Source organism: Sander lucioperca, unplaced genomic scaffold, assembly GCF_008315115.2.
Source record: "Sander lucioperca isolate FBNREF2018 unplaced genomic scaffold, SLUC_FBN_1.2 Unpl_35, whole genome shotgun sequence".
Lineage (NCBI taxonomy): Eukaryota > Metazoa > Chordata > Actinopteri > Perciformes > Percidae > Sander > Sander lucioperca.
The window spans coordinates 9,556-26,030 of NW_023396371.1; the positions used below are offsets into that span (position 1 = coordinate 9,556).

The 16,475-nt window shown below is 46.2% G+C and overlaps 1 protein-coding gene across 1 annotated transcript; it reads right to left on the bottom strand.

Moving 5' to 3' along the window:
- Positions 1-4,061: 4,061 nt before the first annotated feature.
- On the bottom strand, positions 4,062-5,573 carry LOC116041493 (nuclear factor 7, brain-like). The gene has a single exon (XM_035998871.1). It carries the CDS (start codon positions 5,481-5,483, stop codon positions 4,092-4,094), a length of 1,392 nt encoding a protein of 463 aa, XP_035854764.1. The 5' UTR covers positions 5,484-5,573; the 3' UTR covers positions 4,062-4,091.
- Positions 5,574-16,475: the final 10,902 nt, after the last annotated feature.

The following is a 16,475-nucleotide window of genomic DNA, read 5'->3' on the forward strand; positions in this document are numbered from 1 at the left end:
ACACCCGCTCACCTACAGCCACTCACCTACACCCGCTCACCTACACCCACTCACCTACATCCACTCACCCACTCACCTACACCCACTCACCTACATCCACTCACCTACACCCGCTCACCCACTCACCTACACCCGCTCACCTACACCCGCTCACCTACACCCACTCACCCACTCACCTACACCCACTCACCTACACCCGCTCACCTACACCCACTCACCTACACCCACTCACCTACAACCTCTCACCTACACCTACTCACCTACACCCGCTCATCTACACCCGCTCACCTACACCCGCTCACCTACACCCGCTCACCTACACCCGCTCACCTACACCTACTCACCTACACCCGCTCACCTACACCCGCTCACCTACACCCGCTCATCTACACCCGCTCACCTACACCCACTCACCTACACCCACTCACCTACACCCTCTCACCTACACCCTCTCACCTACACCCGCTCACCTACACCCGCTCACCTACACCCACTCACCTACATCCACTCACCCACTCACCTACACCCGCTCATCTACACCCGCTCACCTACACCCGGTCACCTACACCCACTCACCTACACCCGCTCACCTACACCTACTCACCTACACCCGCTCACCTACACCCACTCATCTACACCCGCTCACCTACACCCGCTCATCTACACCCGCTCACCTACACCCACTCACCTACACCCACTCACCTACACCCGCTCACCTACACCCTCTCACCTACACCCACTCACCTACATCCACTCACCCACTCACCTACACCCACTCACCTACATCCACTCACCTACACCCGCTCACCCACTCACCCACTCACCCACTCACCTACACCCACTCACCTACAACCTCTCACCTACACCTACTCACCTACACCCGCTCATCTACACCCGCTCACCTACACCCGCTCACCTACACCCACTCACCTACACCCGCTCACCTACACCCGCTCACCTACACCCTCTCACCTACACCCACTCACCTACACCCGCTCACCTACACCCGCTCACCTACACCCACTCACCTACACCCGCTCACCTACAGCCACTCACCTACACCCGCTCACCTACACCCACTCACCTACATCCACTCACCCACTCACCTACACCCACTCACCTACATCCACTCACCTACACCCGCTCACCCACTCACCTACACCCGCTCACCTACACCCGCTCACCTACACCCACTCACCCACTCACCTACACCCGCTCACCTACACCCGCTCACCTACACCCACTCACCTACACCCACTCACCCACTCACCCACTCACCTACACCCACTCACCTACAACCTCTCACCTACACCTACTCACCTACACCCGCTCATCTACACCCGCTCACCTACACCCGCTCACCTACACCCGCTCACCTACACCCGCTCACCTACACCTACTCACCTACACCCGCTCACCTACACCCGCTCACCTACACCCGCTCATCTACACCCGCTCACCTACACCCACTCACCTACACCCACTCACCTACACCCGCTCACCTACACCCTCTCACCTACACCCTCTCACCTACACCCTCTCACCTACACCCGCTCACCTACACCCGCTCACCTACACCCACTCACCTACATCCACTCACCCACTCACCTACACCCACTCACCTACATCCACTCACCTACACCCGCTCACCCACTCACCTACACCCACTCACCTACACCCGCTCACCTACACCCGCTCACCTACACCCGCTCATCTACACCCGCTCACCTACACCCACTCACCTACACCCGCTCACCTACACCTGCTCACCTACACCCTCTCACCTACACCCTCTCACCTACACCCTCTCACCTACACCCGCTCACCTACACCCGCTCACCTACACCCACTCACCTACATCCACTCACCCACTCACCTACACCCACTCACCTACATCCACTCACCTACACCCGCTCACCCACTCACCTACACCCACTCACCTACACCCGCTCACCTACACCCGCTCACCTACACCCACTCACCTACACCCACTCACCCACTCACCTACACCCACTCACCTACACCCGCTCACCTACACCCGCTCACCTACACACACTCACCTACACCCACTCACCCACTCACCTACACCCACTCACCTACACCCTCTCACCTACACCCGCTCACCTACACCCACTCACCCACTCATCTACACCCGCTCACCTACACCCGCTCACCTACACCCACTCACCTACACCCGCTCACCTACACCTACTCACCTACACCCGCTCACCTACACCCACTCATCTACACCCGCTCACCTACACCCGCTCATCTACACCCGCTCACCTACACCCACTCACCTACACCCGCTCACCTACACCCGCTCACCTACACCCTCTCACCTACACCCACTCACCTACACCCGCTCACCTACACCCGCTCACCTACACCCGCTCACCCACTCACCTACACCCACTCACCTACACCCGCTCACCTACACCCGCTCACCTACACCCACTCACCTACACCCGCCCTGATAGTGAGGGGCCTGGACCGCTACATGTTTAGCTCCCAGACCCAGACCCTGCCCACGGGGGGGAACCTTTGCAGCCATGCACAAACAGCCAGGCATCTAGCACAGACAATACATTACAACAGGGACAACGGAGTGTGTGCATGTGTGTGTGTACGTGCACCTGCTCCTGCATTTATGGGCCTGACTCAATGGCTCCATGTTTGGTTTTCTTTCAGCCAGTGTTTCCCCTTCCAATTAAATGTTTTCTGTTCAGTTTGTGTTTTTATTTCAGTTGGTAAATAATTCCAAAAATGGGTCCCTATCACTGAAAAACATGACTGGCCGAAAATGGTTTTGGCTCTGCTATGATTCTAACTGAAGAACTGACATTTGGTATTGAATTACGAGGCATTTTTAAATACTCGATACTATGGAGGCAATTCAATCAGAGCCTGAAAGTATCTGAGTTCAGTACCGAGCCCTATTACAGTTTTTTCCAACTGCTTACACACTAAATCTTTTCATGTCACACCATTTTTGAAACCTCTCACTCAAAGTGCAAAACTACACAGCAAATCTCCAAAACCATCAGCTATTTCTCAGCCTTTCACTCAGTTTTCAAAACACTACACACAACTCTCTACCTAAGACACAAACATCTAACAGGAAGTGACTTGCTTTCCTTTTCTAAACACAACCAATCAAAATGCTACGCTTATTTTACTTATTTATGTCATAACTGAACACTAACCAATCACTGCTTTAGTATAGGCCTATACAGAGGTCAAAGGTCAGATTACCTGTTTAGAACAATGGACGCCAACAATAGACAGAGAGGAAGAGGACGATAACGAGGAGGAGGAGGAGGGAAGAAGAGGAAGGAGCGCCATCTCTGATGAGATCAGGGCCACACTTATTCATCATGTGATCAACCACGGATTGACCAATGAGAGAAGCCCATCTTGAGTAGCTTCACAGTGGCGTCCATACTGCATGCAGCTATCTAATGACTATTTCAGCATTACAATTCAGACTTTGTTTTGCACAAAGTGCATACAATCCCCCCCCCCCGCCCCGACACACACACACACACACACACACACACACACACACACACACATATTCTTTATTCTAAAAATGATACCTTTGGTTTCCATACGTTTGTAGTTTTGTGTTCTTGTTTCATGCTACCGTACACAACGCTGTGCTCCTCTTGAATGAATATTTTCTGTTTTACTGTAACATTACATAGTTTTTTACAAAGCACTTTCCAACCCTCTCAGCAGATTACTTTCTCTCTAGAACATTGTAAATGGAGATATAAGCCTATGAAAGACAAAGAGCTGTAGATTTAGAACAACAGTGTGTACATGGTATATCCAAAAATTACTGTTATGAAAAAATTGTCATTCGATGCAAATGCTTCATTTTAAGATGTTTATGGTATTCTGAATTCAGTATTTCATGTTGAAGGAGATGTGACGCATTTCACATTTTGTGTGTGCAGTTTTAGGAATTGTGTGTAGAGTTTTAAAAAGAGGAGACGTGTGTAAGCAGTTGGAAAAAACTGTAAAGATATATTTGATAATCAAAGAGAAGCCCCTCCCACCACCAACATCTGAAACATGGACTTCTTCTATTCCTGTTCTACAGTCACACAGACCTTCACTGGGGAAACCTTCAGTTCACCCAGCAGAATGTTAAAGAATGGAAACATCTTCTCAGTGAAAGTGTGTCTGAAGGTGTGTATGTGTGTGTTAGTATCAGGATCAGAGAACGACAGATTTCCTCTGTTCCAGTCCAGAGTCACTCTGATCCTCTGGAGCTGCTTCTTCAACGGGAGAACAGTGTCTGGATCTGATGGAGACAATGCTCTGTATTTACCTCTGTAGAACCATATTCTCCATAATCCAGACCGTATGTCTCTCTTCCTCTGGACAGACTCTCCTAACACACCCAGTGACCAGACTGTACTGTCTCCAACCTCGACATCCCAGCTGTGATTCCCTGAGTTAAAGCCCTCAGAGCCCAGAATAGAGTAGAGATGATCAAACCTCTCTGGATTATCAGGAAGCTGCTGTTTCTCTCCACCTCGTCTCCCACTGGTCAGATCTTCAGACAGGATGAGTTCTGGATCAGCAGTGTTTGGGTCCAGAACCAGAGGAGTGTAGGAGACCATGTCCTTCATCTTGTTCCAGATGTTGAAGCTCAGGTTGCCCAGGTGTTTGGCCTCGTCTATCAGAGCTCCTGAGAGCAGCTGTGGATCATCCAGCAGGGGGCGCTGCTGGACTCTTTCCACTGCAGCCTTGTAGTTGATCAGGAATGAGACGTCTTCAGCTCTCAGCTGCTCCTCTGTGGCTCTGACTGTGTCTGAAAGAGCTGCTATCTCTCTGCTCAGAGCCTCCATCTTCTCCTTCATCCTCTGACTCTTCTGCTCCTCTTCCTCCCTCAGTGCAGCCATCCTGGCCTCCTCTTCCTCTTCTAGAAACTGGTGAAGCTTCTTAAACTGATCCTTAATCTGCGTCTCTGTGCGTCGGGCCTGGACCTTCATGTGTTCTGCTGTTTGATCACACTCCTCTTTAACTTGTTCAAAAACCTTTATCTTCTTCTTTAAGGGCTCCAGAGTTTCCTGGAGTTTCTTCTTGTGTTGTCGTGCAGCTTCATCGATGGGTCTGATTATGTGGTTGGAGTGTTTTTCTGAATCTCTGCAGACGAGACACACTGGCTGCTGATGGTCCAGACAGAAGAGTTTGAGTTTCTCAGAGTGCAGACTGCAGCGAGCCTCTGAAGCTCTCTGATCTCTCTCCTGTAAGAAGGCCTCACATGCGTTCCTTAAAGCATAGTTAGGAGGTAGATCTTCCCTTGAATGTCTTCTCTTACAAACTGGACAGTCTCTGATCGGTCTATCTGTCCACCAGCTCTGCAGACAGTCTCTACAGAAGCTGTGGCTACATGACAGGATGACAGGATCTTTAAAGACTTCATAGCAGACAGGACAGCAGAGATCTTGCTCTAATCTGGAAGCCATTTAGTCTCTGAGTGAAGCAGAAAACACAGCAGGCAGACAGCTCAGACACTCCCTGTTCCCTCAAACTTACTTTCACTTTCAGTCTTTGTTTTTGTAAAATCTCGATCAGTCTGTGGATTCAGCAGCTGCTTGAAGTGGTAGTGTCCCAGTATTCCCTCCTGTAGATGTCCTCTCAAAGGAAGTGCTGGTCTGAAGGGGAATCTTATCGGCCGTCTCTGTGTGTGTGTGTGTGTGTGTGTGTGTGTGTGTGTGTGTGTGTGTGTGTGTGTGTGTGTGTGTCGTCTCAGTGAGGCAGAATAACATCCTGTTTCCTTGTTCGTCTCCGGTGAGTCATGTGGAGGGCGGAGCTTTGTTATTCTAGTTTATCAGGTTGAGTTTTATTCCAGACTGATTAATAATTTCTTGTGTCTCCATCAGATACTGTAAAGTACTTCTGTCTTCGTCTTAAGTGTGTAGTTTATTAACACAACTGTTGAAGTAAAATCTCAGATAATTAATCTCAGCATGCAAACTAAAAGTGATGTTAAATGTTATAAACATGAAGCTCAGCTGGTATTGTCATGTGATCTGTGGCTGAGACGTGCCGTTGGTTGCCTAACTCATTTCCAAACTGAGAATTCTTACGTAGGAGAAAACTAAAACAAGCAGACAAACCTGCACACTCCTTAAAATCAGGTTGACCCAGAAGTATGAGGAGCCATCAGGGACATTATTCACAATTACTAAAACACTCAAACACGAGATAGCGATGTGCTTTCCTACGATGTGAAAAGAGCGTGTGAATTAAACATTAAGTTCAATATTTAACTATTTTAGAACGCTGTTTACTTCATTAATGTGTTTACTGTGTTAATGGACTGAGGATGGGAGGAGGAGTCGGTATTCAGTTTCGGCAGAATCTTAACCAGTGGATTCGGTATTCGGCCGAACCCCAAAAATCTGGATTTGGTGCATCCCTAGTTAAAACACTCTTATATACACTACTGTATATGAGAGTATTTCAGTAGTGTGTGAGAGCATTTCATGTGTATGTGTGTGAGGTAATTGTAATAATTAATAATAGTTATTGTATAAGTAGTGATTGTCTGTTAATAATGTCCCTGATGGCCCACCATACTAACATGTTGAAACAGAGACTTACATAAACTTCTGTTGTAATCAGAAAAGGCGGGAAATTGGCTGGTGGCCAAAGAAGTTCACACTGAAACACAAACACAGGACTTTAGTAGTTTTGGTGCCTAAACCTAACCAAACTGCAACCGTTTCACAACATTAACTATGTGTTTAAAGCAGCCACCATTACGGCCTCTTGGTCACACATCAGAACAGAAACATACTTCACATCTACGACCATAGACTGTATAATACTAATGGACAGAGCATGTGTCTTAATATTATACAGTCCATGTCTACAACGTGAGACAGGAGCGTCAGAGGGAGACAAGCTGGTCAAACGTTGCAAAGAAACTCACACACACTGTCTAACTTAAAATATATAAGTTTAACAGTAGGGAACGTTTGGGTACTAGACCATCTTCAGGCTAATGGTGTTACATCCTGACAACATATCTTTTGTAGGAGGTCACTGTTTTTGTGCACCAGTTGTACATGAAATCAGGCAAACTGTAGATTCATAACATTCATTCACACATAAACACATAAAACTCAAAGTCCCAGTATGTGTTCATGTGTTTAGTTTGTAATGTGTAATGCAGCCTGCAGGAGGCGCTGGCACACATACACACCTACATCTGGTATTAATATATTATTATATAATATATATTAATATCTGTTTTAAATGTTGATGAGAGAACTCAACATGATATTACACACACACACACACACACACACACACACACACACACACACACGTGTATCTCGCTGATAAAGTGTCAGTGATTTTATTTTAAAGGTACACTGTGTAGTGTTTTGAGTATTTTCTGAGCTAAAATCAATGTCTTCATTCATAAATATGCCCTCATTGGTGTAAAATGACCTCTGCCAATGATCTGACTTCTCCTCGTAAGCGAAGAATTTCTTATCTGTATTTACATCGGACGGGCACGTCCAAGGAGGCTTCCATGTCATTCCTCTATTTTGATAAACTATAATGGCTGAGAGGGACATAGAGCACTAGCCTACCTGTCTAGATAATCCACAACCCGTTTTGGTTCAGAGCCAGCATCACGTGACTGAAACCAGCTGAAACAGAGAAGGAGATCAGTGAGAGGGGCTGGTCACTGCCCTTTAGTTCCTAATGGAGGATCAGACTCATGCCGAGCCACAGGAGAAGGAATCCTCCTCGCCAAAAAAGCTAAAATTGGAAGACATGTTGTCATAGCTTCTTGGTACATAACGGCTACCGTAGGTGCAACACACGTTTGAAAAAGCGAGGCGCTAGAGAGACCTATTGGTTTGAATACTAAATACTATTTCACCACTAGACGGGAGAAACTCCTCCACAGTTGGACCTTTAAAGGAGTTTTAATATCTTCATCAGCGACGTCATCTCTCTTCTTCTGTGAGATCGTCTCGCTACATCTGTTAAAACAATCTAAATAGTTTAATATCTGTGTATTATTATTATTATTATTATTATTATTATTATTATTATTATTATTACGGTTATCCCTTTAATTTGTCGTTAAGCCGGCGCGTCTCAGATGTTCTACCAAACGAACGGTGAGCGGCGACGCTGTGTGACGAAGGAACGAGTCCCGACCTTCCAGTCTGGAGGATCATCAGACAGATGTAGAGACAGACAGCTGTAGAGACAGACAGATGTAGACAGACAGCTGTAGAGACAGACAGCTGTAGAGACAGACAGATGTAGACAGACAGCTGTAGAGACAGACAGATGTAGAGACAGACAGATGTAGACAGACAGATGTAGAGACAGACAGATGTAGAGATAGACAGATGTAGAGACAGACAGATGTAGAGACAGACAGATGTAGAGACAGACAGATGTAGACAGACAGCTGTAGAGACAGACAGATGTAGAGACAGACAGATGTAGACAGACAGATGTAGAGACAGACAGATGTAGAGACAGACAGCTGTAGAGACAGACAGATGTAGACAGACAGCTGTAGAGACAGACAGATGTAGAGACAGACAGATGTAGACAGACAGATGTAGAGACAGACAGATGTAGAGATAGACAGATGTAGAGACAGACAGATGTAGAGACAGACAGATGTAGAGATAGACAGATGTAGACAGACAGATGTAGACAGACAGATGTAGAGACAGACAGCTGTAGAGACAGACAGATGTAGAGACAGACAGATATAGAGACAGACAGCTGTAGAGACAGACAGATGTAGAGACAGACAGATGTAGAGACAGACAGCTGTAGAGACAGACTGATGTAGAGACAGACAGATGTAGAGACAGACAGATGTAGACAGACAGCTGTAGAGACAGACAGATGTAGAGACAGACAGCTGTAGAGACAGACAGATGTAGAGACAGACAGATGTAGACAGACAGATGTAGACAGACAGATGTAGAGACAGACAGATGTAGAGACAGACAGATGTAGACAGACAGATGTAGAGACAGACAGATGTAGAGACAGACAGATGTAGACAGACAGATGTAGAGACAGACAGATGTAGAGACAGACAGATGTAGAGACAGACAGATGTAGACTGACAGATGTAGAGACAGACAGATGTAGAAACAGACAGCTGTAGAGACAGATGTAGTCAGACAGATGTAGAGACAGACAGATGTAGACAGACAGATGTAGAGACAGACAGCTGTAGAGACAGACAGATGTAGACAGACAGATGTAGAGACAGACAGATGTAAAGACAGACAGCTGTAGAGACAGACAGATGTAGAGACAGACAGATGTAGACAGACAGATGTAGAGACAGACAGATGTAGAGACAGACAGCTGTAGAGACAGACAGATGTAGACAGACAGCTGTAGAGACAGACAGCTGTAGAGACAGACAGATGTAGACAGACAGCTGTAGAGACAGACAGATGTAGAGACAGACAGATGTAGACAGACAGATGTAGAGACAGACAGATGTAGAGATAGACAGATGTAGAGACAGACAGATGTAGAGACAGACAGATGTAGAGACAGACAGATGTAGACAGACAGCTGTAGAGACAGACAGATGTAGAGACAGACAGATGTAGACAGACAGATGTAGAGACAGACAGATGTAGAGACAGACAGCTGTAGAGACAGACAGATGTAGACAGACAGCTGTAGAGACAGACAGATGTAGAGACAGACAGATGTAGACAGACAGATGTAGAGACAGACAGATGTAGAGATAGACAGATGTAGAGACAGACAGATGTAGAGACAGACAGATGTAGAGATAGACAGATGTAGACAGACAGATGTAGACAGACAGATGTAGAGACAGACAGCTGTAGAGACAGACAGATGTAGAGACAGACAGATATAGAGACAGACAGCTGTAGAGACAGACAGATGTAGAGACAGACAGATGTAGAGACAGACAGCTGTAGAGACAGACTGATGTAGAGACAGACAGATGTAGAGACAGACAGATGTAGACAGACAGCTGTAGAGACAGACAGATGTAGAGACAGACAGCTGTAGAGACAGACAGATGTAGAGACAGACAGATGTAGACAGACAGATGTAGACAGACAGATGTAGAGACAGACAGATGTAGAGACAGACAGATGTAGACAGACAGATGTAGAGACAGACAGATGTAGAGACAGACAGATGTAGACAGACAGATGTAGAGACAGACAGATGTAGAGACAGACAGATGTAGAGACAGACAGATGTAGACTGACAGATGTAGAGACAGACAGATGTAGAAACAGACAGCTGTAGAGACAGATGTAGTCAGACAGATGTAGAGACAGACAGATGTAGAGACAGACAGATGTAGAGACAGACAGCTGTAGAGACAGACAGATGTAGACAGACAGATGTAGAGACAGACAGATGTAAAGACAGACAGCTGTAGAGACAGACAGATGTAGAGACAGACAGATGTAGACAGACAGATGTAGAGACAGACAGATGTAGAGACAGACAGCTGTAGAGACAGACAGATGTAGACAGACAGCTGTAGAGACAGACAGATGTAGAGACAGACAGATGTAGACAGACAGATGTAGAGACAGACAGATGTAGACAGACAGATGTAGACAGACAGATGTAGAGACAGACAGATGTAGAGACAGACAGCTGTAGAGACAGACAGCTGTAGAGACAGACAGATGTAGAGACAGACAGATGTAGAGACAGACAGATGTAGACAGACAGCTGTAGAGACAGACAGATGTAGAGACAGACAGCTGTAGAGACAGACAGATGTAGAGACAGACAGATGTAGACAGACAGATGTAGACAGACAGATGTAGAGACAGACAGATGTAGAGACAGACAGATGTAGACAGACAGATGTAGAGACAGACAGATGTAGAGACAGACAGATGTAGACAGACAGATGTAGAGACAGACAGATGTAGAGACAGACAGATGTAGAGACAGACAGATGTAGACTGACAGATGTAGAGACAGACAGATGTAGAGACAGACAGCTGTAGAGACAGATGTAGACAGACAGATGTAGACAGAAGGATGTAGAGACAGACAGCTGTAGAGACAGACAGCTGTAGAGACAGATGTAGACAGACAGATGTAGAGACAGACAGATGTAGACAGACAGATGTAGAGACAGACAGCTGTAGAGACAGACAGATGTAGAGACAGACAGCTGTAGAGACAGACAGATGTAGAGACAGACAGATGTAGAGACAGACAGATGTAAAGACAGACAGCTGTAGAGACAGACAGATGTAGAGACAGACAGCTGTAGAGACAGACAGATGTAGACAGACAGATGTAGAGACAGACAGATGTAGAGACAGACAGCTGTAGAGACAGATGTAGACAGACAGATGTAGAGACAGACAGCTGTAGAGACAGATGTAGACAGACAGATGTAGAGACAGACAGATGTAGACAGACAGCTGTAGAGACAGACAGCTGTAGAGACAGATGTAGACAGACAGATGTAGACAGACAGATGTAGAGACAGACAGCTGTAGAGACAGACAGATGTAGAGACAGACAGCTGTAGAGACAGACAGATGTAGAGACAGACAGCTGTAGAGACAGACAGATGTAGACAGACAGCTGTAGAGACAGACAGCTGTAGAGACAGACAGCTGTAGAGACAGACAGATGTAGAGACAGACAGCTGTAGAGACAGACAGATGTAGACAGACAGCTGTAGAGACAGACAGATGTAAAGACAGACAGCTGTAGAGACAGACAGATGTAGAGACAGACAGCTGTAGAGACAGACAGATGTAGACAGACAGCTGTAGAGACAGATGTAGACAGACAGATGTAGAGACAGACAGCTGTAGAGACAGATGTAGACAGACAGCTGTAGAGACAGATGTAGACAGACAGATGTAGAGACAGACAGATGTAGACAGACAGCTGTAGAGACAGATGTAGACAGACAGATGTAGAGACAGACAGCTGTAGAGACAGATGTAGACAGACAGATGTAGACAGACAGATGTAGAGACAGACAGCTGTAGAGACAGACAGATGTAGAGACAGACAGATGTAGAGACAGACAGATGTAGAGACAGACAGATGTAGAGACAGACAGCTGTAGAGACAGACAGCTGTAGACAGACAGCTGTAGAGACAGACAGCTGTAGAGACAGACAGCTGTAGAGACAGACAGATGTAGACAGACAGCTGTAGAGACAGACAGCTGTAGAGACAGACAGCTGTAGAGATAGACAGCTGTAGAGACAGACAGCTGTAGAGACAGACAGCTGTAGAGACAGACAGCTGTAGAGATGTGAAAGAGGAGTATCAGGTTCCCCGGGGCGGTAACGCTCCTACAACAACAGATGAAGGCAGGGTTCATACGCAGTTACAGCCCATGGTGCAGGGTTATTTTCTAATGAATTTGTACAATTTGCTTGTTGGTAATAAACATTTAAACTGTTACCCAACAACATCAAATACAATAGATATCACAAAACGGAATAAAATACGAAAAAGTAGTACTATTTTACAGCGGTTTGCAATGATTCTCTTTTCCCCCACAATGCATTGCATTACGTCACGTTGGGGAGACGACAGACGAAAGCCCCGTCTCTGTTCACTGTCTATGGTCTCGGTCTGTGCCACTGGTCTCTGTTCACTGTCTATGGTCTCGGTCTGTGCCACTGGTCTCTGTTCACTGTCTATGGTCTCGGTCTGTGCCACTGGTCTCTGTTCACTGTCTATGGTCTCGGTCTGTGCCACTGGTCTCTGTTCACTGTCTATGGTCTCGGTCTGTGCCACTGGTCTCTGTTCACTGTCTATGGTCTCGGTCTGTGCCACTGGTCTCTGTTCACTGTCTATGGTCCTGATCTGTGCCACTGGTCTCTGGTCACTGTCTATGGTCCTGATCTGTGCCACTGGTCTCTGTTCACTGTCTATGGTCTCGGTCTGTGCCACTGGTCTCTGTTCACTGTCTATGGTCTCGGTCTGTGCCACTGGTCTCTGTTCACTGTCTATGGTCTCGGTCTGTGCCACTGGTCTCTGTTCACTGTCTATGGTCTCGGTCTGTGCCACTGGTCTCTGTTCACTGTCTATGGTCCTGATCTGTGCCACTGGTCTCTGGTCACTGTCTATGGTCTCGGTCTGTGCCACTGGTCTCTGTTCACTGTCTATGGTCTCGGTCTGTGCCACTGGTCTCTGTTCACTGTCTATGGTCTCGGTCTGTGCCACTGGTCTCTGTTCACTGTCTATGGTCCTGATCTGTGCCACTGGTCTCTGGTCACTGTCTATGGTCTCGGTCTGTGCCACTGGTCTCTGGTCACTGTCTATGGTCCTGATCTGTGCCACTGGTCTCTGTTCACTGTCTATGGTCTCGGTCTGTGCCACTGGTCTCTGTTCACTGTCTATGGTCTCGGTCTGTGCCACTGGTCTCTGTTCACTGTCTATGGTCTCGGTCTGTGCCACTGGTCTCTGTTCACTGTCTATGGTCTCGGTCTGTGCCACTGGTCTCTGTTCACTGTCTATGGTCCTGATCTGTGCCACTGGTCTCTGGTCACTGTCTATGGTCTCGGTCTGTGCCACTGGTCTCTGTTCACTGTCTATGGTCTCGGTCTGTGCCACTGGTCTCTGGTCACTGTCAATGGTCTCGGACTGTGCCACTGGTCTCTGTTCCCTGTCTATGGTCTCGGTCTGTGCCACTGGTCTCTGTTCACTGTCTATGGTCTCGGTCTGTGCCACTGGTCTCTGTTCACTGTCTATGGTCTCGGTCTGTGCCACTGGTCTCTGTTCACTGTCTATGGTCCTGATCTGTGCCACTGGTCTCTGGTCACTGTCTATGGTCTCGGTCTGTGCCACTGGTCTCTGTTCCCTGTCTATGGTCTCGGTCTGTGCCACTGGTCTCTGTTCACTGTCTACGGTCTCGGTCTGTGCCACTGGTGTTGCAAAATATGGCTTTTGGTCTCGACCGAGTCCACGTGTCTTTATTATGTGTATAATAATATTGGAGGGGAAGTGAAACACAGCTTGGACGGGGATGCTGTTCGGCTTTTCACAAGTTTAGACAGCTAGCTACGCCGATGTTTGCTAACGTTAGCGCAACAGCGTTAGCCTAGACTGCTAGCTAGGTAAATATTACGACTGCCTTCGGAGTTTCCTATATCTGCCTTCCTATTTATCTGCAACATAAGACATGTGGCGTTAGTGCTCCTTTTGTACCATCATTTTATTGAATGAAATGTTAAGCTTTGCTCCTACGAGATGGGTGGGTTTTTGTTAGCTACATACAAAGCTAACTGGCTATAGTTAGCCTGTATGCTAGCGGAATTAGCTAACGTTAAGTAACCAGCCAGCAACTTCGGCAATCGGCAGTAGTTTCGGTAAGCTAACCACGAGAGTATTGCCGCCCACAATCAACCTCTGCTGCTAAAAGCAGTCAACCTGCAGTGATGTTTGAAATAGAGACGCTTGTGGATGTGTTAGCTGTCGTGGTTAGCTCGCCGGAACTACTGCTGAAGCTGCTGGCTGGCTACGCAACGTTAGCTAATTCCGCTAGCACAGGCTAACTATAGCCAGTTAACTTTGTGTGTAACGTAGCTAACAAAAACCCACCCATCTCGTAGGAGCGAAGCTTAACATTTCTTTCAATACAATGATGGTACAAAAGGAGCACTAACGCCACATGTCTTATGTTGACAACGTGGACGCAGATATAGGAAACTCCGAAGGCAGTCGTAATATTTACCTAGCCGTCTAGGCTAACGCTGTTGCGCTAACGTTAGCAAAACATCGGCGTAGCTTTAGCTAGCTGTCTAAACTTGTGAAAAGCCGAACAGCATCCCCATCCAAGTAATAAATAAACACTAGGCAAATATGTTGTTACTGGAGCTAGTCGGGTCCATCAAAACGTGAGATATCTAATCAAAATGTGTTTACAACGTCGGGGGATTTCACAGGTGGGACTGACTGGCAAGTTAGCCCATAGCTAGCATGATGCCTTCTATTTCTAGATCTAGCTAGATTACCAGAACTTATCTGAACTAACAACATGATCACTGTCACTAGATATAAAGAAAACATTGACTTTCACTCGGTGCTATTCACTGACAGTAAAAACACCTCTTCCTCATCCCAGTCAGTCACCATAGTTCTAGTACTAGGCTGGTACACAGTCACCATAGTTCTAGTACTAGACTGATACACAGTCACCATAGTTCTAGTACTAGGCTGGTACACAGTCACCATAGTTCTAGTACTAGACTGATACACAGTCACCATAGTTCTAGTACTAGGCTGAGACAGTAACTATAGTTCTAGTACTAGGCTGAGACACAGTCACCATAGTTCTAGTACTAGGCTGATACACAGTCACCATAGTTCTAGTACTAGGCTGATACACAGTCACCATAGTTCTAGTACTAGGCTGATACACAGTCACCATAGTTCTAGTACTAGGCTGATACACAGTCACCATAGTTCTAGTACTAGACTGATATACAGTCACCATAGTTCTAGTACTAGGCTGATACACAGTCACTATAGTTCTAGTACTAGGCTGATACACAGTCACCATAGTTCTAGTACTAGACTGATATACAGTCACCATAGTTCTAGTACTAGACTGATACACAGTCACCATAGTTCTAGTACTAGGCTGATACACAGTCACCATAGTTCTAGTACTAGGCTGATACACAGTCACCATAGTTCTAGTACTAGACTGATATACAGTCACCATAGTTCTAGTACTAGGCTGATACACAGTCACCATAGTTCTAGTACTAGGCTGATACACAGTCACCATAGTTCTAGTACTAGACTGAGGCACGTCTCCCCAACGTGACGTCATTACCGAATTGCGTTAAAAAACCCACTAAATGACTAAAACTGTAAAAACTGGCCTTTAACACTATTTGGATGATATATGTTGAGTACTTTATGTACCTATTAATCAACAGTGGTGGTTAACCTGCAACATGGGCTTTAAATATGACTTTTTGGCAAATTCCCATGACTTTGTATTCCTGAAAATGTCAGTTGACATTATACAGTAAGAAAAGAAATCTGTGATAAAGTTTCCCCTCAGAGGTTTAACATCACATGAATGATGTATGTGGTTCATAGTGGGAGTCGTGATATCACTCCCCAAATATAACGGTGAGGTTAGGACGACGTGAAATACATTTATTAATCACATATTATTATGCCGTTAAAAAAACTATTCCTTGACTTTTCCAAAACCTCTCCAGGCCTGGACTTTACATTTTTCAAATTCCATAACTTTTCCAGGTTTGTTTCACAACGTATGAACCCTGTAAAGAAGATCTGAAGAAACGTTACCTCACCCTAAATCAATTATATATATATATATATATATATATACATATATATATATATAACATATAAAGATACCTCACTGTAGTTCATCACGTCAGATTCCACCAAGAAAAAGAACAAGATGA